Consider the following 23,012-nt stretch of genomic DNA (forward strand, 5'->3'; position numbering starts at 1 on the left):
GAAGGAAAAAATAGATATGTGACATACTTAAACATAAAGAAAAGTAACAGCAGAACTTTCATAAGAAACTATAAGAGCCAGAAGTTAATGCAATGACATCTTTTTAAAAGTAAAGCATCTGGGTACTTTGATGCATGTCCATAATCCCAACTACTCAGGAGGTTTAGGCAGAAGGATCACAAGTTTAAGGCCAGTCTGTGCAAGTTAGTGAGACTCTAACTCAAAAAACAAAAAGGGTTAATAATGCACCTCAGTGGTGAACTACCCCTAGATTCAATCTCCTATACCCTGCCCTCGGACCCAAAAAAGAAACAGTGAAAGCAGACAGACACAGGAAAAAATATCAACTAAAAGTAAAAATGAGTGAAAATTAAATAAAAAGAGATTGCAAGTATAGAACTAATACATTAAACATAAAGAAACAATACATTTAACTATGACAAAGAAAAAATATGAAAATAGTTACCTAGAAATAAACAGAAATCTAGAAATAAAATTAGCTAAATAGTAACAGGAAAATCATTTAAATGAAGGGAAGCTATGACAAAAATAAAATGACTTCTCAGTATACTTTCCAAATGAGGTAAAAAAGAAAATGCAACAGGTATGGATAACTTAAAAGAGTTATTTATATATTCCTAGAATAGAAAACATACATTCTTTGGTATGTCTGTGAACATTTAGCAAAATGTGTCCTTGTCTTTAGCTACCAAAAACAAGCAAGAAAAACTTCTCCCAGGGGCTGGGGTTGTGGCTCAGTGGTAGAGTGCTCACCTAGCATGCATGAGGCCCTGGGTTTGATCCTCAGCATCACATAAAAATAAAAATAAAAATATTGTGTCCACCTAAAAATAAAAAAATATTTAAAAAAAGAAAAACTTCTCTCAATTCAAAGGGTACCAAATTTTATAGTGCACGTATTGGTTATATATATATAAACAATTTAAGTTTTACAAAATAAAAAAAAAGTTTATTACATATTGTTATGGTTTAGATGTGAGGTGTCCCCCAAAAGCTTATGTGTGACAATACAAGAAGGTTTAGAGACCAAATGATGGGGTTAAGAGAACCTTAACCCATTCAGCCCAGTGGCACACACCTGTAATCCCAACGGTTCAGGAGGCTGAGACAGGAAAATCCAGAATGGAGAATTCAAAGCCAGCCTCAGCTATGGTGAGGCACTAAGCAACTGAGTGAGACCCTGTCTATAAATAAAACTCAAAATAGGGCAGGGGGTGTCCAATCCCTGGTACCCACTAAAAAAAGCAGAGAGAACTTTAACCAAATCAGTGGATTAATGCCCTAATAGGGATTAAGTGAGTGGAAACTGTAGGCAAGTAGTACATGGCTGGAGGTAGGTTCCTAGGGGCATGCCTTTGGGGTTTATATTTTGTTCTTTTTGAACAGAGATATCTCTCTCTCTCTCCTCCCTCCCTCTCCCTCCCTCCCTCCCTCCCTCCCCCCCCCTCTCTCTCTCTGTCATTCCTGATCATCATGTCCTAAGCTACTTTCCTCCACCATACACTTCCACCATTATGTCCTGCCTCACCTCAGCCATATATGAACTGAGACTTCTGAAACTGTGAGCCCCAACATAAAATTTTCCTCCTCTAATTGTTCTTGTCAGATCTTTTGGTCCCAGCAGTGAAAAAATTAGATTAAAACATAACAAAAGAAAAATCAATTTTAATTTGGAAATCCAAATTAAAATAACAACCTATCTTGAAAAAAATGGAGCAAAAACAGCTGGGCATGGTGGCACTTGCCTATAGTTCCAATAGGAGGATAACAAAGTTTGAGGCCAGTCTGGGCACCTTAGCAAAATCCTGTCTCAAATAAAATTAAACCGGGTGCAGGGGCACACACCTGTAATCCCAGCGGCTGAGACAGGATGATAGAAAGTTCAAAGCCAGCCTCAGCAAAAGCAAGGTACTAAGCAACTCAGTGAGATAATTTTACCAAACTGAAGTTTCTTTAGTTACTCCAAGTAGTAAAACGTCAATACAAACTAAAAGTTACAAATGAAAGTTATAATTATATCTAAACCAATCACTAAGAAACTATTCAAAACACTAGATTAAAAACTAAAGATGGACTCTTAAAAAAAAAGTTTAGATAATTCACATAAAGAAAACAGAAATAGAAATAAAGGCATCCTTAAGCTATAACACAATTATAACTTTAAATATACCTACATACCTTAAATATCTCTAAATACACAAATTAAAAGACTGACACAGTGGAAAAAATAAAAACATGCCCCCAAATCTTCTATCTACAAGAAATTCATTTCAAACATGAAATCAGTTCACTGAAAGTAAAAGGATGGAAAAAGACATATCATGACCATTAATCCCACTCCCCCACCAACTCCCTTTTGAAACAGTCTTACTATGCTGCTCAGACCAGGTTTCAACTCCTGGGCTCAAGCAATCTTCGTGCCTCAACCTACTGAGTAGTTGGGACTACAGTCATGTACCACAAAACCCAGGGCTTGTTATTTTTTAAAAAGGACAAATTCTGGAAAGGTAGTAGCAGCAGTTCTGCATACCCTTCCCTAAGAAGATGATAAAAACTGATTAAAAATATTTTTTAAAAAAACTATAACAAATGGGCTGGGGATGTGGCTCAAGCAGTAACGGGCTGGGGATGTGGCTCAAGCAGTAACGTGCTCGCCTGGCATGTGCAGGGTGCTGGGTTCGATACTCAGCAACACATAAAATAAAAATAAAGATAAAAAAAATAACAACTATTTAAAATATGTAGAAATTGACCTAAGGACACACAGCAAATTGTGAACTATTTAGTCAGGGAAAAACTACTAAATCTTGGTAAACACAAGTAAGGTCTATGGCACTTGAGCTAAGACCCACGCTTTCTCCCTCCCCATCAACTCAACACAGTGACAGCAACTCCAGTCAAAAAGATTTCCCCCACCAGCTTCAAGTCAAGGGCTAAGGCACCTTCTCCAAGGAGATATGGGCTACAGACATTTCTTATCCCACCTAGCTCTGGACTGCAAATGCTAAATTCAAAAGCAGTGTGTACCCAGAAATCACAAGCTCCCTTCTTCTAACCAATACCAATTCCTAGAGCAAAGATAGCCAAAACATGTTGGAACAGCTCACCTGGATCCATGCCAGGAGAGGCAAGTCAATGAGACCAAATACTACTGAACCCAACAAACTGCTCATGTCACCCCCAAAAAGTAGATCATTGTTTCTCCAGCAACAACTTTGAAGCAGAGGCTCAAAGACTTAATTTTCCAGGAGAAAATGAGGACTATAAGAATAAAGAACTACTTGAAACTAATGTCTGAAATATGATATGTCAAGAGCCGTGTAAGGTTTTGAACAACCAATAAAAAAAAAAAAAAGAATAAAGAACTGGAACAGAATGATGGATAAATTCAACCCTAAGGGCACTCTTAAAAACAGGAAATTTGGGTGGCAAATAATTAAAAGGAAGATGATAGCTCCATAAGAATAGCAAGCTAAACAACGGGGCAAACTACTTTACAAGAGAGAACCAAAAAGATTTCTAAAGAGTTCTGCTAGGGTCAGAAGAAACCTAAAACTAACCTCAAAACCTATGGGGGGTGGAGGAAGGATCAATCACAACAGTCTGTGGAAAAACTTCTGTCCCAATGAACTGTTAAAAACAGAGTAATCAAAACAATTAATAGAGCCTAACAGCTAGGTATGATACCAACAGGGAGAGAGTTTAATACAGATAAGAGAAACAGTCAAGGAGAACCCTGACAAAAACCATTATATCTCGGGTAATTATATCATTTTTCATTATAGCTCATGCTCAAGACAATGCCCCCTGTGGAGACATGAGACTTCCACACTGTAGTGGACAACAGCTTCACAGGTATATGGGGGGAGGATGAAGCAATAAATATGAAATAATCAATAATGGGAACCATTTCTATGGGAAATAATGAAAATATTCTAAAACTGACTGTGGCAATAGTGCACAATTCGGTGAACATACAACTACCAAAACATACTGTCTGAAATATGGTTTGTGAATTATGTCAATTAAGAGGGGGAATGGGGTGAGTTGGTTGTAGTTCTGGAACTCAAACTCAGGGCTTTGCGGATGCTATGCAGGCACTATAACACAGAGCTACTACATACCTGCCTTCCAACTGTTTTTTTGTAGGTGGTTTTTTTGGTAGGTTTTTGTTTGTTTGATACTGGGAATTAGAACCCAAGGGCGCTTTACAACTGATCTATATCCCCAGTGTGCCTATCTACCTAGACAGGGTCTCACTATGCCACCAAGGCTGGCCTCAAACTTGCAACACACCCGACTCTGATTCCCAAAAGTTTTTTCAGCTGCTTGCTTGCTTGTTTTGTTTTTGCAGTGCTAGAGATCAAACCCAGAGTCCTATGCGTAGGACTATATATACCCACAGTTCTAAGCATTTTTTTCTTTTTAAAAGTGGCTGGGGTTGTGGCTCAGTGGTGGAGCACTCACCTAGCACATGCATGGCCCTGGGTTCGATCCTCAGCACCACATAAATATAAATAAAGAAAATAAAGATATTGTGTCCAACTACAATCAAAAAACAAATATTTTTAAAAAGTGGTTATATTAGGGCTGGGGTAGAGTGGTAGAGTGCTTGTCTAGCATGTGTGAGGCACTGGGTTGGATCCCCGGCACCACATATAAATAAGCGAATAAAACAAACATCCATCAACAACTAAAAAACATATTTTAAGAAAAAAGAAGTGGCTATATTAATATCAGATTAAATAGGCTTCAAAGTAGTATTTCCATTTACATAAAAAAATGACTTTAGGAGCTGGAGGTATAGTTCAGTGGGAGAGTGCTCGCCTAATATGCACAAGGCCCTGGATTTTATCTCTAGTACACATACCCTCCCCAAGAAAAAGACTTTATTTGCTCTGACATTGGGTCAATTCTCATTATTCAGAGTAGTTAGGTAGTATAAAGTTGATGCAAACAATAAATTAGTAAATTCTAAATAATGCTCCTGGGGAAATATAGGATTAGGTTTCTACAAGCCTCTGGTCACAATATTTTCATTCATCAATATTGCTAGTTCATTAACGTGGAATTCACAGCCTAAGTACTGGAACTTAAAGCCTGAATGAAACTTCTCTAAGTTATTTTCCCCATAAAAGCACACATTTGGTGCTTTTAAGGACACAAGAGGGCATTTAGGGCATTTAGGTGTTTCAGTTGGGGGTCATTTTAAATAGTGAAATCACCAACAAAAGGCACTAAAGAGGATACTTGTTTACAATGAAAGAGTTGAAAACAGGCAGAGCAGTGCCTTGTTCAATCTCAGCTGGAAATACAGGCACTGCCAGGCAAGTCAAATTTTTTGCCACTCTGCCCAAGTTTATGAATGACTCTAAAAGTAAAGCAATTATTTATACTACGGTTACAAATGAATTTTATTCAGTGATTTCTACAATAAAGAATTCACAAACAGTCAAAACTGATTTTTAAATATATGATAAAAAATATCTCAAATACATGATTTTAAAATCACTTTTTAGAGCATTTCTTAGTGTTATAATATATATAAAACAATATTTGCCTTTTTAAGATGGGATCTTGCTAAGTCATTTATGTTAGCCTCGAACTCCTGGACTCAAAGCAATCCTCCTGCCTCAGCCTCTAACTGAGCCTCTGCCACCAAATCCAGGTGGTAATGATTAGATGCTTGCAAAACATTGTGGCTCTTTTAAGGCCACATAGTCGTATACATAAAAATTAAAATGGCTATGTGGGCTTAAAAGAGCCACAATGTTTTGCAAGCATCTAATCATTACCACCTTTTCCAAAACTTTTCATCATCCCAAACAGAAATGCAACAATTCAACATTCCTTCCAACCTCCTGGCACTGTAATCTAAAATCAACTTTCCATCTCTATGAATGTGCCTATTGTGAATGTTTCATTATCAGTGTAGACACTAAAATATTTGCCCACTTGTGTCTGGCTTAATTTACTTATATTTCCAAGGTTCATTCATGCTGCAACATGTTTCAGAATTTCATTTCATTTTATAGGCAAATAATATTCCATTTTAGGTACATAACATTATTTTATCACTTCATCTGCTGATGGACACTTAGGCTATATACACCTTTCGGTTAGTAAGTAATGCTGCAATTAACACTGATTGGTATCACTGAATCAATGTTTTCAACTTTTGGATATGAAAGAATATAGGAATGGAATTAATAAGCTACATATTAGTACTACATTTAACTTTCTGAAGAATCACTATTCCTACCAGCAATATACAAAAGTTCTAATTTCCCTGCATCCTTTCCAACATTTGCCACTTTTTTAAATTAATTATTTATTTACAAACATTTATTTCCACAAATATGAAACACTTTGTGAATTTGCATGTCATCCCTGTGGAGGGGCCATGCTAATTTTCTCTGTATCATTCCAATTTTAGTGTATTTGCTGCCTAAGCAAGCACTACCAGTTTTGTTTTGTTACTGAGAATTGAACTCAGAGAGCCCTCAACTACTGAGCCACATCCCCAGTCCTTTTTTGTATTTATTTAGAGACAGGGTCTCACTGAATTGCCTTTGAACTCATGATCCTCCTGCCTTAGCCATCACACTGGGTGCCAGTTTTATCCTACTTGGCATAAAATGGTATCTGTCTTCCTTTCCCCATCCTTCCCTCCTTCTTTTCCTCCCTTTCTTCTCCTTCCACCCCTCCCTTTTTACTTTCCCCTCCAGTGCTGAAAATCAAACCCAGGGCTCTGCACTCTATCACTGAGCTATATTCCCACCCAGGGCTACATTTCTCTTCATGACAAAGAATCTTGGGCATCTTTTCATGAGCTTTTTTGGGGAGTGGGGGTACTGAGTATTGAACTCAGGGGCAGTCGACTACTGAGCAACATCCCCAGTCCTATTTTGTATTTTATTTAGAGGCAGGATCTCATTGAGTTGCTTAGCACCTCGCCTTTGCTAAGGCTGACTCTGGAACTCCTCCTGCCTCAGCCTCCCAAGCTACTGGGATTACAGGCCTACGCCACCATGCCGCCTTCATGTGCTCTTTTTTGGTCATGTATATATCTTCTTTACAGAACTGTCTATTCAGATATTTGGCCAACTTTTTAATTTGGTTATCTGTCTTTATTATTAGTTTGTTAAAGAGTTTTTTAAACATTCTGGATACTACATCCTTATCCGATATAGGACTTACAAATATTTCCTCACACTTCATAGGTTATCTTTTTACTTTAAAGTTTTTTTTTATGAAATTCAATTTATCTATTTTTTTCCTTTTGTTACTCATATTTAAGAATGCATCTCCAATCTCAAGTTCATGAAGATATACTATTTTTTTCTGAGTTTTGATTTCAGTTTTTATTTTTAGGTTGTTGATCCATCGTTTTCGGGGGGGGGGGGGAGCTACTAGGAATTCAACTAAAGGGTACTCAACCACTGAACCACAGTCCCAACCCTATTTTGTATTTTATTTTTAGAGATAGGGTCTCACAGACTTGCTTAGCACTTCGCCATTGCTGAGGCTGGCTTTGAACTCATCCTCAAGAGCCATTGGGATTACAGGGGTGCACACCACCACTGGCTTATTGATCCATCTTAAATTAATTTTTGCATATGCATGGGAAAGGCCCAACTTCATTGTTTTGTACTTGAATATTCAATTGTTCCAACACCATTTCTTTGAAGAGACTATTCTTTCCAACAATGAATGGATTTAACATCCTTGTAGAAAATCATTTAGATATACTAAAAGACAAAATGAACTATTAACACATGCTACCTATTGGGGAGACAGGAACTAGATGAGAACAAGGAGTGGGAAGGAGGATTTTCACTATGTAATTTTGTGGACTTAATTAATTTTTGAGCCAATATAAAAGTACTACTTACTCAAAAGCTAAAATAAATGTAAAATTCTAAAATATAATTACTAGGCAAGGCCAGGTGTCATTGGGCACACTTGTAATCCGAGCTATTCGGGAGGCTATAGGTAGAAAGATTTGTCTAAGTTCATGGCCAGCCTTGGCAACTTTGCAAGACTCTGTCTCAAAATAAAAAGAGGCAGGGGCACAGTTCAGTGGCAAAGCCCACCTGGGCTCAATCCCCAGTACCAGCAGAGGGAAGGGGGACAATTACTGGTGTGTGTGTGTGTGTGTGTGTGTGTGTGTATCTGACAACATATCTGACAAGGGATTCATGCTTGGAATATGAAAAGAATCCTACACACACCCAGTGGAAGGGGAAAAAATTTAAAAGGGCAGACAATCCATTAAGAAAAAATATAAACCAGGCGCAGTGGCACACACTTATAATCCCTATGGCTCAGGAGGCTAAGGCAGGAGAATTACGAGTTCAAAGCCAGCCTCACCGATGGCAAGTGAGACCCTGTCTCTAAATAAAATACCAAAAAAGGGCTGGAGATATGACTCAGTAGTTAAGTTCCCCTGAATTCAATCCCCGGTCCCCAAGAAAAGAAAAAGAAAAAAATGTAGGCGCCCAGAGCTGGTGGTAGAGCACAAGCTCAATGGTAGAATATTTGCCAGGCAAGAGTGAGGGCTGGGTTTGATATCCAGCACCACCACCCCCAAAAAAAAGGGGGAGGGGGAGGAAAAGGCCATAAATACACAGAAAGATGCTGAACTTTACCAGTTGTCAGGAAAACACAAATTAAACTACTCCCACAAAAATGGTTAGACACAGAATCAGTAAAATTCTGAGGGTACCTGTAACACAGGATAGAAAAACTTATGAATTTACTTTGAGACCTAAGCATCACTTATTTATACAGCATTATAATCAACTTTCCAAAATGTTTCTCCAACTAGATACAAAAAGCAATACTGACCAGTACAGTGATGCTTACTAATGAACATATTATGCTATAGCTTACTGAATGGAAACACTCTAAAGAAAAAAGTTTACTTAAGTACTTAAGCTTTTAAAATTAAGAAGTCAAAAAAAAAAAAAGAAAATTAAGAAGTCGAATTATAATTAATTATATCCAATACAAATAAAGAGACTAATAATAAGATTCTACTAAGTTAGAACAAAGGCAGAAAACTAGCAGCCTACCTGGTATTATTTGGCCAAAACAGAGTACTTTTTAAATTCAAATTTTAATTCAAATCAACTGATTTTTTTTTTTTTAAGTTCAGTTTTAGGCTAGTTAACCTCCACTACACCTTACGTCTTACAATGGTTTCTAAAGGTATCTGAGACTTATCCTACTATCTCCACATGGAAGAACTACGTTTAGGTATGATTTCCCCACTCTGCTTCAAGAGAAACAGAGACAAAAAGAGAGACAGGGAAAGGGAAAGGAAAGAGGGTTGATGCAGTGGCACACACTGGTAATCTAGGGAGGCTGAGGCAGGAAGATCACAAGTTCTAGGATAGTCTGGGTAACTTGATGAGACCCAGTCTCAAAACAAAAAATAAAAAAGAGCTAGGGTTGTAGCTCAGTGGTAGAGCACTTGCATGCCCGAGACCCTGGGTTCAATCCCTATATTACTAAATAAAAGAAAAACACAATGACATACACATTTAGTTCCAATTACTCAGGAGTCTATGGCAGGAGGATCACTTCAAGATTAACCTGGACAGTAGAACAAGACCTCTTAGAAGGGAAAGAAATTATTGAAGATTTGGGGTATAACTCACTGGCAGAGCATATGCTAAGCAGGTTCAAGGCCCTGGGTTTAATCCCCAGCACCAAAAGAAAAAGAGGATAATATTACCCCTTTGAGAGAATTTTTTAAAATATTTTATTTATTTATTTTTAGGTGTAGATGGATACAACACAATGCCTTTATTTTTTATGTGGTGCTGAGAATCGAATCCAGGTCCCGTTCGTGCTAGGCGAGCGCTTTACCGCTGAGCCACAATCTCAGCCCCGAGAAATTTTTATGAGCAAATAAAGAAACATGAAAGGGTTAGGGCTGTACCTCAGTGGTAGAATGTTTGCCTCACACGCGTGAGGCACTGGGTTTGATCCTCAGCACCACATAAAAATAAAGATGCTGTGTTCATCTACAACTAAAAAAAAATTTTTTAAAGTAACAAGAAAAAGCTTTACCTTGAAACTGATGTTATTTTATAAAAAAGAAGTTGTTGAATTAGTCAAATAATTCAACAACAATCCACATAATTCTTTCCACACTATCCACGCTAATTCTTGTAATTCAAACAACCTATCTTGAAAGTATGCAACATAAAATGAAGAAGGAAAACAGAAAAAAGGAAAATTGAATAGTTTAGAAGTAATTATAGCCAAAAGCATACAATCATCTAAGAAAAGGTGATCATCACCTCTAAATCAACAATAAGAGGAGAAGCAGCGAAATTCAGCCATAACTAATCAGAATCTTCTACTGAACAATATTTCAATGAACACTTGATTAGTTTACTGTTACAGTATGTCTTATGCTATTTAATACTCTGAGTATTAGCTCTTCAGTAAGGTTTAAGGAGTTCAAGGTTCATTACATATACCTCTTTAATATTTCTCAAACACATAAAGGTAAGACTCAACACAAAGCAGGAAAAAAAAATTTTTTTAAGGTGGCTTAAATGTCAGTCTTTACCCCAGTGTTATTTGCTGTTTCTGTGGTGCTGGGGATTGAACCCAAGTCCCTGTACAGGTTAAGCAAGCACTCTACAGATTAACTACATCCAGAACAAAGCAGAAAATTTAATATAATGAAGGAGAGCTGAAATTCATTGCTTAAAATGATTATTTCCAATTTTTCAGAAGTACTCAACCCTTATATTTTCTCTATTGAAGATGAAAAACCGATAGGTTATCATTTCAGTGACAATTTTTGTGTAAGTACTTAGAACATGAGATTTACTTTTTAAGCCAGTCCCAGTAATGGAAAAAAAAAAAAGTTATATAATTTGGATATTGGCGTTCTGTTAGTAAACCACATAGTAATTCATACTTTTTATTCTGCAGTCATTTGTAATATTAGAAGTAGAAATTTAGAAATTTTTACTCTTACAAATCCTGGACAATAAGGTAGGCTATATACATCACACTTCTTGAAATCTGACTCATGACCACTGTCTAATCCTTGCAACTCAATTCAAGTGTGGGATATGGCATCAGAAGTCACAGTAAATATTTTAGGCTTTGTGGGCCAACAGATAATATTAAAAGATATTATGTAAGTACTTAAATAAGAAAAAAAAATTATCAACAAAATTCAAAATATATTAATCTAGTAAAAATTTTTTTGGGGGGAGCAGGGTACCAAGGATTGAACTCAGGGGTGAGCAACCACTGAGCCACATCCCCAGCCCTATGTTTTATTTTATTTAGAAACAGTGTTTCACTGACTTGCTTAGCACCTCGCTTTTGCTGAGGCTAGCTCTAAACTCCCAATCCTCCTGCCTCAACCTCTTGAGCCTCTGGGATTACAGGCATGTTCCACCGCACGTGGCATAAAATATCTGTAATAAATCAACTAATAAGAATGAAATTCTTTTTGGAAAATAACATTTTGCTGTTTAACTGAGGAGGATTTATAGGTTTTTGTTGTTGCTTTTGTTTTATTTTTATTTTGACATGGAGGCCTTGCTATGCTGTCTACACTGGTCTGGAACTTATGATCTCAAATGATCCTCCTGGCTCAGCCTCCTGAGTAGCTGGACTGTAGGTCCTCACCTAGCCCTGAGGATGATTTAAATTAACTCACCACAGGTAAAGGGCTTTCTCTGCTTGGCTAATGAAGGCGTCACTCAGAAATTTACCTTGGTCTTAGCCTCATTTTCACTTTTATCTTTAAAAAGTTCCGCTGTGATTAAATATTCATTTTAAACTTTACTTATGTTGCTCTCCTGTGAGTTGGGAATATGACTAGCGCTTAGTCTGGTTCTATGTATGCTGCATGCTGTATCTTTTAACATAACTATAAATCAAAGTATAAAAACACTATGCTTGGCCAACACCATGAAAATAATTCACTGTGCCTTTAGAGCAAAATATATGAAATCCACTCTCCTCTTTTGTTTGAAATGATAGTATGCAATGGTATTTTTATTAATGTTGTTTAAATAGACTACAAGACTGGGGAACTAGCTCAGTGGTACAACACTTGCCTAGCATGCAGAAGTCCCTGGTTGATTCCCAGCACTGAGGGAAAAAAGAAGGGGGCAGGTAGAGAAGAAAAAAATAGTGAGAATAGTAAAATATCTAGGGACATTAAACTTAATTATTATCCCCAGAGAAAGAAGATATTAAATCCACGGTGGGGGGGTGGGGAGTATTCTATGAAACTAAACCAAATAAAGCTCATAGAAATATGAAATGTAAATGATTTTTTAAATCCAACAAAAAAATCTTTTGGAGCCAGGCACACTAGCACATGCCTGTAATCGTAGCTGAGGCTGAGGCAGGAGTATGGAGAGTTCAAGAGGCTGAGGCAGGAGTGTGGAGAGTTCAAAGCTAGCCTCAGCAAAAGCAAGGTACTAAGCAAATCTGCAAGACCCTGTCTCTAAATAAAATACAAAATAGGGCTGGGGATGTGGCTCAGTAGTCTCATGTCCCTGAGTTCAATCCCTGGTACCAAAAAAAGGATTTTTCAGAATGTCGGTTGAGCCAGGCATGGCGAACAAGATATATGTGAAGTGCATATTAAATAGCTATAGAGCAACATGGGGGTAGGGGGAGTCTAGCAACTTGGGAGCCTAAGGCAGGATCAAGTTCAAGGCCAACCTGGGCTACTTGGTAAGATTCTGTCTCAAAAGAATCCAGGCACAGTGGTGTGTGCCTATGATCCCAGCAACTTAGGATGCCAAGGGAAAAGAATCCAAGTTCAAAGCCAGTCACAGCAACCAAGGGGGCTCCTGTCTTGAAATAAAAAATAAAAAGGGCTGAGGATATAGCTCAGTAGTAGAGTGCCCCTGGGTTTTATCCCCAGTACCACAAATAAAAAGCAAGGCATGAAGGGTGGGATGGACTGATTAAAAGTTTTTAAAACACTCAAACATGAAAAGTCAGCTCTCTATAAAGTAAAAATCAAGTGTATCAGTTATCTATTGTGTAACAAATTATTTGAAAACAGTGGCTAAATCAAGTGTATCAATTATCCATTGTGTAACAAATTATTCCAAAACTCAGTGGCTTATAACAATAATTATTTCTAAAAGTTTCCTTTAAATAGGTATTTGCAGGGCCATGGCTAGCAGCTCTGACTCAGTACCTCTGATAAGGCTGCATCAGACATGAGCCAGGGCTACTCATTCATATGGCTGTTGGTGCTGGGTATTGGCAGAAAACCCCAGTTCTGGCACTTTTAAAGGACTACTATAGTATTCTCACAAATGGCAACTTTTTTGCCCAAGAACAAGGGATCCAAAGAGCAGGGAAATAGCTATATTCTTTTAATGACCAAGCCTGAGAAGTCACTGTTGATTCTGTTATACTCTCTTGGTCACAGAGACCAGCCCTGAGAAACTGTGTGTAGAAATCATAGAAGCAAGTAAATAACCAGGAGACAGGAATATGGGGCCACCTTGGAGGCTGACTATCACACCAAGCTATAAGCTCAGAAAAAAATCTTCAACTTCCATAACCAACAAAAAAAATTATATGAACTCTATAAAGAATGTTTATAAAACAAATAAAAATGTAATTTAAAGAAAAATAAAAACACATGGACAAATAATTGATAGATGAAACATAAATTATACATTATAAGCATTCAAAAAGTATTGCTGGGGCTGGAGATATAACTCAGCAGGAAAGCACTTGCCTAACACGCATGAGCCCTACATTTGATCCCTACCACCATATATACACCCATACTCACAAAGTACTGCTCATTATTACTATATAGTGCATATCATTTATATTACTAGAACACAAGCTTCACATATTTTTCTGAAAATGGTGTATCTGACTGGGCACAGTAGCACACGCCTGTAATCCCAGCAGCTCAGGAAGCTGAGACAAGAGAATCTCAAGTTCAAAGCTAGCCTTAGCAATGGCGAGGCACTAAGCAACTGAGTGAGACCCTGTCTCTAAATAATATACAAAATAGAGCTGGGGGTGTGGCTCAGTGGTTGAGTTCAATCCCCAGGACCAAAAAAATTTGTATCTGCATTCATTCATTCTTACTTTTTTCTCACTTCCCCTTGGATCCAAAGACTAGGAATAGAGAAGCAGTTATCTACCTCCTTGATCCCAGCCTCTGAACTTGGCCTCAGCAAAGTACAGTGAGGGAACTTTAAGTCATAAATATGGGGGAGGAGGATGAATCGGATCTACAGTAAGCTATTTATGAAAGCCAAGCTTCAGTTACTAAATACTTACTTCATTTTTACTCTATTGGGGGTAGGCTCTATATTGAACTGTGATGGGTACCAAAATTAAAGACAATAAATGTATAAATTTGCCACCTCCTACTGTTCTATAATTTAATATTCTTCCTTCTGGCGTGATGAATCTAAATTATCACTTTCTTATTGTCCTTTAAGGGAGCAGGTCTCAAAACATTTTAGTCTCAGGATCCCCTTTTTACTAATTTCACTGAGCCACATCCCCACGCCTACTTTGTATTTTATTTAGAGACAGGGTCTCACCGAGTTGCATAGTGCCTCACGGTTGCTGAGGCTGGCTTTGAACTCTCCATCCTCCTGTCTCTGCCTCCCGAGCTGCTGGCATTACAGGCATGCACCACTGCACCCAGCATAATTACATTCTTAATTACTGAGAACTCAGAGCTTTTGCTTAGGTGATTATAGCCATCAATATGTAAAGCATCAGAAACTAAAGCAGAAATTTTAATATTAATTTATTTTAAAATGAGTTATTACTGGGCATAATGATGCACATCTATAATCCCAGCTACTCAAATGACATGTCCTGAGCATCCCAAAGCTCAAGGCCAGCCCTCGCAACTTAGCAAGACCCTGTCTCAATATAAAATAACAAGGGCTGGGGGTATAGCTCTGTGGTTGAGGGCTTGCTTACCATGTACAAGGCCTTGGGTTCAACCTCCATTACTACACATAAATAGAATAATAATCATTAGCAGCAGCAACTCTTTACACGTTTATTATGGTTTGGATATGAGGTGTCCCCAAAAGCTCCTGTTAATTCAGGAATATTCAGAGGTTAAATGATTGTACTATGAGAGATATAACATAATCAGTCCATCCTAGCCTGAATGTACTGACTGGGTGGTAACAGTCAGCAGGTAGGATGTAGCTGGAGTTGGTATATCACTCGGGGCATGCCCTGGAAGAACTCTTCCCTGTGGCCTCTTCCTCCCCTCTCTCTCTCCTGACCCTGCCATGAAGGGAGCAGTTTTCCTCCACTGGGCCCTTCCTCTGTGGTGTGATACCTCACCTTGGTCCCAGAGCAATGTAGCCAGTTGTCTATGGACTGAGACCTCTGAAACTGTGAGGCCCAAATAAACTTTTCCTCTTCTAAGTTGTTGTTCTTTTTTAAAATTTGTCCTAATTAGTTATACATGACAGTAGAATACATTTTGACACACTGTATACAAATGGTACAAACTTCTCCCTCCTCTTCCTATACATGGTGCAAAGTCACATTGATATGCAACCATACATTTATATTGTCCATCTCATTCTACTGTCCTTCCCATCCCCCCACCCTCACCCCTCCCTCAAAACTTGTCTGTTTTGACAAGTTGTTTTCTTTGAATAACATAAAGAATATAAATTTTGAAGAAAATCTAACCTCATATAGCTATGTCTACATGCTTAAGAAAAGAGAAGAATACATTTCAATAGCCTCTTCAAATAATTATGTAGTCAGATAACTGACTATGTCATTATATTTAAAAAAAAAAAAAAAAAGACTTAAAAACTATGCTTAGCCAGGCACAGTGGTACATGCCTGGAATCCCAGTGGCTCAGGAGGCGGACAGGAGGATTGCAAGTTCAAAGCCAGCCTCAGCAAATTAACAAGGCCTGCTGCCTCAGGCGAGCGCTCCTTGAGTTCCCAGTTGAGTTCTCTCGGGATTCAGAGAGTATTTGGTACGCAGAGCCCGGTGGAGGGGTTGATTTTCCCAGAACGTGCGTGTAGAGTGCTGGTGAGAGTTCCGGAAATAGGAATAAAGAGTTGCTGTTTGAATCTACAAGGTGTGGTGGCTCGATTATTTTGTGCCCAGCCAGACTTCGGGCATTTGGCTCCACAGGCCAATTGTCTCAGAACCTCTAGAACTCAACAGGAACTCCAAAGGAGTGGGCGCCTGAGGCAGCAGGATCCGCCCTAATCCCAGCAGGATCCGCCCTAATCCCAGCAGGATCCACCCTATTCCCAGCAGGATCCACCCTAAACCTGGAGCAGCCCTATTCCCATCAGGATCCACCCTAAACCCTGAGCCACCCTAATCCCTGAGCAGGGTGACCTTTCAACCCAAAATGCCATGCGTCATTCCTACTTGGCTATGGCTCTCAGCACCCACCCTCCCAAAATTTTTTTTATTGGTTCCAAGTAATTCAACTTGAAACCAATGTGGCAATAAAGATACAATGAATAGTTTAAAGCAACTATATTAACTTACCCAAAGGTGTTAGCAGTTTCATCCATTATTGCTATTTCACCATTAACATGTCAGCATAGTAAATAAGGTAAATAATGGACTACTAAAGTTATGAAATCAGTAGTAAACTTGCAGAGCTTAATAGGGACTCAGAGACACCATGATACCTACATTCTGGGGACCAAACTAAAGATCACTGCTTAGTAGGCCTGGCTGCACTTACACCTATATTCCCAGCTATTCAGGAAGCTGAACCAGATTGATCATTTGCTATTATTACCAGTTAAAGATGGCTAGAGAGGTCTGACCGTTAGCTCCCTTTGACACATCTTTTAATGACTGGTTGCTGATATGATACTATATTACCATCCAAAAATTCAAGGGATTGGGAATATACCTCAATTTACAGCCCTTCCGTACCATGCGTGAGGCCCAGATTGGATCCCTAACACTCCAACTTATTTCAGTAAAATAGGACATCAGAGAAAGCTGGGACTAAAAAGTGCCCAGATAAGTCATACAGAGGTTAGAACTGCTGTGCAGTATATGTATTCCTAGGGTAAGAAATTCCAAGGGTTCAAACAGAAGACTTCCCAAAGTGGCTCACCATAGTGTTTGATTAGCAGAAATATGAAGAAGTACTCTTCATAATAAACCCAGAGGTATTTCCTCCCCATTACCATCTCAGGCTTTTTACAATAAACTGAAGAATTCAGAAATAAAATAGTTTTTTATGTTGATTCTTCCACTCCTTCCCACAAACTATAATACTAAGCTTAAACAGATATAAAAAGTTAACAGAATTAAAAAAATAACAGAATCATAGAATTTTACAGGTAGGAACTCTGCCTCTTTGTACTACTTAAAACCCTGACAAGATGCCTGGTGCCTTTCCCAAAGATCACATAACTTCTTCTTAAGAGCAGAACCAGGGCTGGGGATGTGGCTCAAGCGGTAGCGCGCTTGCCTGGCATGTGTGCGGCCCGGGTTCGATCCTCAGCACCATATACAAACAAAGATGTTGTGTCTGCTGAAAAACTAAGAAATAAATATTCTCTCTCTCTCTCTTTAAAAAAAAAAAAAAGATTCTCTCTTCTAAAAAAAAAAAAAAAAAAAGAAAGAAAAAAGAGCAGAACCAAATGCAACTTACTCAAGTTCCTCAAAGTGTCGGAGGTATAACCTGCTCCAGAATCACATATAGTACTTAATAAAAGTGTAGATGGTATGCATGTCTGTATTCCAGCAACTCAGAAGGCTGAGGCAGAAGGATAGCAAGTTCAAGACCAGCCTCAGCAACTTAGCAAGTCCCTAAGCAACTTAGTGAGACCCTGTTTCAAAATGAAAAATAAAGAGTTGGGCATTTGGCTCACTACTTAAGTGGACCCAGGTTCAAACCTTGGTGCCAAAAAAAAAAAAAAAATTTTTTTGATAGTGTATGCCTATAATCCTGGCCACTTGATACTTTGAGGAAGGAAGATCATAAGAATCATTCTGCATCAGAATCACCTAGAGGACTTGTTAGCAAGATCCTGGGTAACTTAGCAAGTGGTTCTCAAATTCAAAGTAAAATTCAAAAAGGATAGAGATGTCAGCATGTGTAAGGCTTGTTTTCACCCCACCCCCACCCCACTAAAGAAAAAAAAGAACAGTGCTGATGCAAAGTCAATCCAACTGAATCAGAATCACCGAAGAATTTTTCAAATCAGCATTTTAATAAGCTCTCCAGGTGAGTCTTGTTCATCCAAAGTTATTTATTGATTGTACATTCTACAATATTCTTTTAGAAAAAGAGACAGGAACTAACATTTTTATTTTAGCTATGTTAAGATAAAATATGTCACAGAGTCACCTGGAAAACTACTTTAAAATGAGTAGTCAAGAAAAAAATCCTTTCTAAGGCTAGGGATATAGCTTAGGTGGTAGAGTGCTTGCCTTGCATGCACAGGCCCTGGGTTTGATCCTCACCCCACCCCACCACCAGGCAAAAGAAAGCCTTTCTAAGGACACATTTGATGTGAGAAGATCTTCGTTCAAGAACAGTGGTTCTCAAATTCAAGCGTGCATCAGAATCACCTACAGGACTTGTTAAAACAGACTGCCAGTCAGAAGGTCTGGCATGAGGCCCAAGAATTTGCATTCATAACAGATGCTGCTGCTGCTGATGAAGATGATGATGGTCTAGACACCACACTTTGAGAACTATTAACCTAGAGAGACAGTAAAACCGTGAGAATAAGTTTATCAAAAGATTTAGAAAAAAAAGATCAGTTAGGAGAGAAAGAGTAGTATACTTGTGATTGTTTGAGAACCACTTAGGAAAGATGGTGATTTGAACTACCAGCTATGGCTCTCCAGAATAGAAAAGATGAAATCACATGTTGTTTAATAATACCTTGCATTTTTAAAGCATTTCAGTTATAAGGCAATTTCAGATTCAAAATTCAACTTAGTGAATGTTAAAGAATGACATTATAGAGATAAAGAAACTATAACAGAAAAAGCATAAACTACCTCTAATCAAGTGGCAAAAATATATTCCCTACCTCTAAATTCAGTGTCCATATTAGCATTGCCTGTTCTCATTTTTCAGGAGCAAAAGGTACATGAGTTACTACCAAAAAGGTATTTTTTTATATGCTCTACCTAAAAACAAGGTAGATTCCCACATTCAATTTGTTTTAGATGTTGTTTAGAAAGCAATTACTTAAGATTTCTTGACAGTATCAACTTGCTTCCACTTACTTATTCTAGTTCAAAAACAAATGATAGAGAATTGAAGAGGGAATTTACAGATTATTCTTCCCTCTCCTGCATAAATTTCAGAGCCAACTCTATAGCCTCAGTCCCTAAATCACAAACATAATTTGCATGTTGGGTTCCCTCTAAATCTCTCACCTAATCCAGGTTTTCACAAGAACATTGAATCCCATGTGTCTTATCATGCTCATGGGGCCATAAGCAGCTATCCTCGATACATCTTCTCCATCCACTAAAACCTTATTTTTTTTTTAAATATGTTTTTAGTTGTAGATGGACACAATATATTTATTCATTTTTATGTGGTGCTGAGGACTGAACCCACTGCCTCACGCGTGCAAGGCAGGCACTCTAACACTGACCTACAGCCCAGCCCTGTTATTCTTATTAACATTCTTATTAACATTCTTCCCTGCATGTCCCAATAGTTCAAAACCATATCTGACAGAACTCATCATTATATCCTCCCTCCACCACACACACCTGCTTTTGTGCCTGTTTTTTGTTTGTTTTGGGTTTTTTGGTTTTCTTTTTTTAAGAGTGCTGAGGATTGAACCCAGGGCCTCACACATGCTAGGCAAGCACTCTACCACTGTACATCTCAAGCACCCTACATCTTCCAGTCCTATGCCTGAATTCTTTATTTACATTAACAGAGCTACCACCCACCAAACAAGAAACCTGAAATTCATCCAACATGTGTCCCCTTCACATCAATCTCAATGCCCACCTCCACTTAGTCAGTTATCAGTAATAAACTAGTTGCCATTTCATTAGTAACTACCATGTACTTAGTCACTATACATTTTTTTTACTTCATTCTCAATATCTCTATTAAGTATGTATAGTTTTGTCCCTATTTCACAAATGAGAAAACTGAGGCTAAGAATAATTAATCTATCCACACAGTAAGTAAAAAGTGGCAAAGGAGACATGCAAACTCAGTGTTTCAAAAAGTGCCTACCATTCCCCCATACAAAAATGCTACCTTGTGTAACACCTCATTTTCAGTCCTAAACTACCCATTCAAATGATAATTTCTCACCTAGATTACTTCTGAGATTCTAACTGGTCTCCCTGCTTCCAGCCTCACCTGCCTTCATTTCTCAAGTGCTTCAAGTGATCTTTCTGAATCATAAATCTGATCCTTTTAAACTATTGATTATAAAAGCCTTCAGGAAGGCCCTCTATTAAACAGAATACTCTACAGGATAAATTCCAACCCTTTAGAACAGGTCCATAATCAAAATTTAAAAGTTCTGAAATTTTAGCCAGGCGTGACAGTGCACACCCCACCAGCTCAGGAGGCTAAGGCAGGAAGATGGCAAGTTCTAAGCCAGCCTCAGCAACTTAGCTGGGGATGTGGCTCAGTTGTTAAGAATCAGTAGGTTCAATCCTCCATACCAAAATAAAGTTTTGAAATTTTAGTTTTTTCATAAGCTTGCAACAAAACCAACCTGAATCTCTGGAGGCTACTGTCTATCTCAACAACATGATATTCAACATGATATTTTAATGCAGAAATGTAAACAAGTTGATAGTAAAAAGTTAAAAACAGATCCCACTAGCATACTACATAAGAGATCTTACTAGAAAAAGGTAAATTCCAAAATACTATATTCTGAAGTCCAAAACACACCTAGACCTAAGAGTACAGAAAAGGGACTGTGGAACCCTCATCTATTCCACCCATTAATCCAATCTAACTTCCTCCAATCACACTACACATCCTTTAATTCTAGAAATATAAAAAGGGACTCTGTTGCCCTGAATATCCTCCTACCCGGTGATGTAGTCACCCTTCAAGAAGCCATCTCAAGGATTTCCTTTATTGCAAAGTTTGCACTGTGTCACCAACCATGGTACCGAATACCAGCCTCCACTATTGCACGATATATATTCGTTTTCTCTCTAGAGTGTGAATGACATTTTCGTTGGGTATTTTATTCATTCCTAGCATAATGCCCTAACTACAAGCTCATTAACGTACAATAAATGAAGCAAATGCATGCCCAACACTCCTAACTCCTATGTCCCTTCCAAGTTCATTTCTCCTTCATCCTCAAATCTTAGGATTTTCCCTAATCACGAAGGCCCTTCACAGCTATTACCACTTCCCCAGATTCTCCTTCCCAATGTCATCTTAAAATTATTTTCTAACACGAGCCTTCTTTTGGCCCCAAGCTTCCAAATGTCTTTCACCTACCTCCATTTAAGCTGTAGTTCTTTCTCCTAAGCAAGAACAGGTCCATTTCCCTCCCTGAAGAGCAATCCATCCTCACTGCCGGTATCTCCTACCCACTCTTTCAACAACCCTTCTCCAGGTACGGGCCTTTCCCCAAAAAACCCTACTCACAACGGGTCTCACAAACCCCTCTTTTCTACCGGTCAGGGTCCACACGCTGCAGAACCTGGCTCAACTAGTATCCGCACCTCAAACCTCCCTCGCAGCCAGAGTCCCTTCCCCCAGTGTCTCGCAACCGGCACCCCTCCCTTCACTCTCCCCATATCTCTGGCGGTCCAGCCGCTCTGGAACTGTCCCAGGGGCCATGTCTTTAGCGTCTTAGACTCCCCCTACCCCACCCCCGCCACAGGACCGCGCCGGTCCGCGCAGCCTCGGTCCCTAGCACCTGGTTCCCAGATCCTCCTGGGCTCTACAAATCCCCTGCGGCCCGACGTAGGGCAGGGCCTCCGACTCACCTTGCTGGATGTCGCCGTTGCTGCCCCCCGGAATGGGCACGCTGAGCTGGCGCTCGGGCTCCGGCAGGCAGCGCAGGCAGAAGGAGTGAAGACAGGGCAGCAGCTTGGGCTCCGCCTCACGCCGGCTCTGCAAGCTCTGCTGACACACCGCGCAGGTGTCCAGGAGCGAGGCTGGCGGCCCAAGCGGCGGCCCCGACGAGGGACCCGGAGCGGGAGCCGACGCTGGAGCTGGGGCCGGCGTCGATACGGCTCCCCCGGGCACTCCAGGGCCCACTGAGGCCGCTGGGGCAGAGGCAGCAGGGGCCGATCCGGAGGAGGCCGCGGCCACCCCCCCGTCGTCGGGCCCGGCCGCGCCGCCCTCCGCGCCAGCCCTGCTGCCTTCCTCCTCCTCCTCCTCCACCAGCACCGCGGCGAGAGGCGGCTCCGCCTCCTGCGCCGCGGGCCCGGCATTCCCGGCAGTTACCGGCGCGCTGCCGTTGCCCCCGCCGCCGCTCTCAGCCTCGCCGCCGCCTTTGTTTTCCGCCATGTTTTCCTCTTTGAACCCGCCGGACCGCCCCGCGCCGCCCGCCGCCCGCGTCGCCGCCGCCGCCCCCAGCCCCAGCCGCAGCCGCAGCGAGAGCGGCCGCCGAGAGCGAGCAAGCGAGCGAACCCACGAGAGCGTGCGCGCACGGGGTGCCCCCGCCCTCGCGTCGCGCGGTTAAGGGAGAGAGGACACGGCGCGCGCACGTACGCACGGACGTCCTCCGGAGGGAGGCGGGAATTCGGTGCGCGGGCGCGGGGCCGTCCTCGACTCCTCTCCGGCCTTCTGGGGCCGGTACGTTGCGTCAGCGCGACGGCCTTTTAGCTCCGAAGGAGCTTTTAAAGCTAGAGGCCACTGGCACTGGATGGCCTTTGCCTGGAGGTGGTTATGAGCTCGGACGCAGGGGTGGTGCGATGGGGAGAAGGGTGGAAGGGTCGGAGTCTGGGCCGGATTCCTTCCCGAACGAATGTCTCCCAGGCGGCACCATCCCTC

General features: G+C 40.2%; 1 protein-coding gene and 1 non-coding gene across 5 annotated transcripts in view; both read right to left on the reverse strand.

Moving 5' to 3' along the window:
- Positions 1–22,564, reverse strand: part of Trim33 (tripartite motif containing 33) — a 128,466-nt gene extending 105,902 nt beyond the window's left edge. For all 4 annotated transcript variants that reach the window (XM_077791014.1, XM_077791013.1, XM_026394125.2 and 1 more), the window contains exon 1: positions 22,001–22,564. In XM_077791014.1, the coding sequence (XP_077647140.1) occupies positions 22,001–22,526 (526 nt within the window). In that variant the 5' untranslated portion in view covers positions 22,527–22,564. The remainder of the gene's footprint in view (positions 1–22,000) is intronic.
- LOC113186682 (U6 spliceosomal RNA) lies at positions 6,375–6,477 on the reverse strand. The gene has a single exon (XR_003301321.1). It is a non-coding gene; the product is annotated as a U6 spliceosomal RNA (small nuclear RNA).
- Positions 22,565–23,012: the final 448 nt, after the last annotated feature.

Source organism: Urocitellus parryii, chromosome 11, assembly GCF_045843805.1.
Source record: "Urocitellus parryii isolate mUroPar1 chromosome 11, mUroPar1.hap1, whole genome shotgun sequence".
Classification (NCBI taxonomy): Eukaryota; Metazoa; Chordata; class Mammalia; order Rodentia; family Sciuridae; genus Urocitellus; species Urocitellus parryii.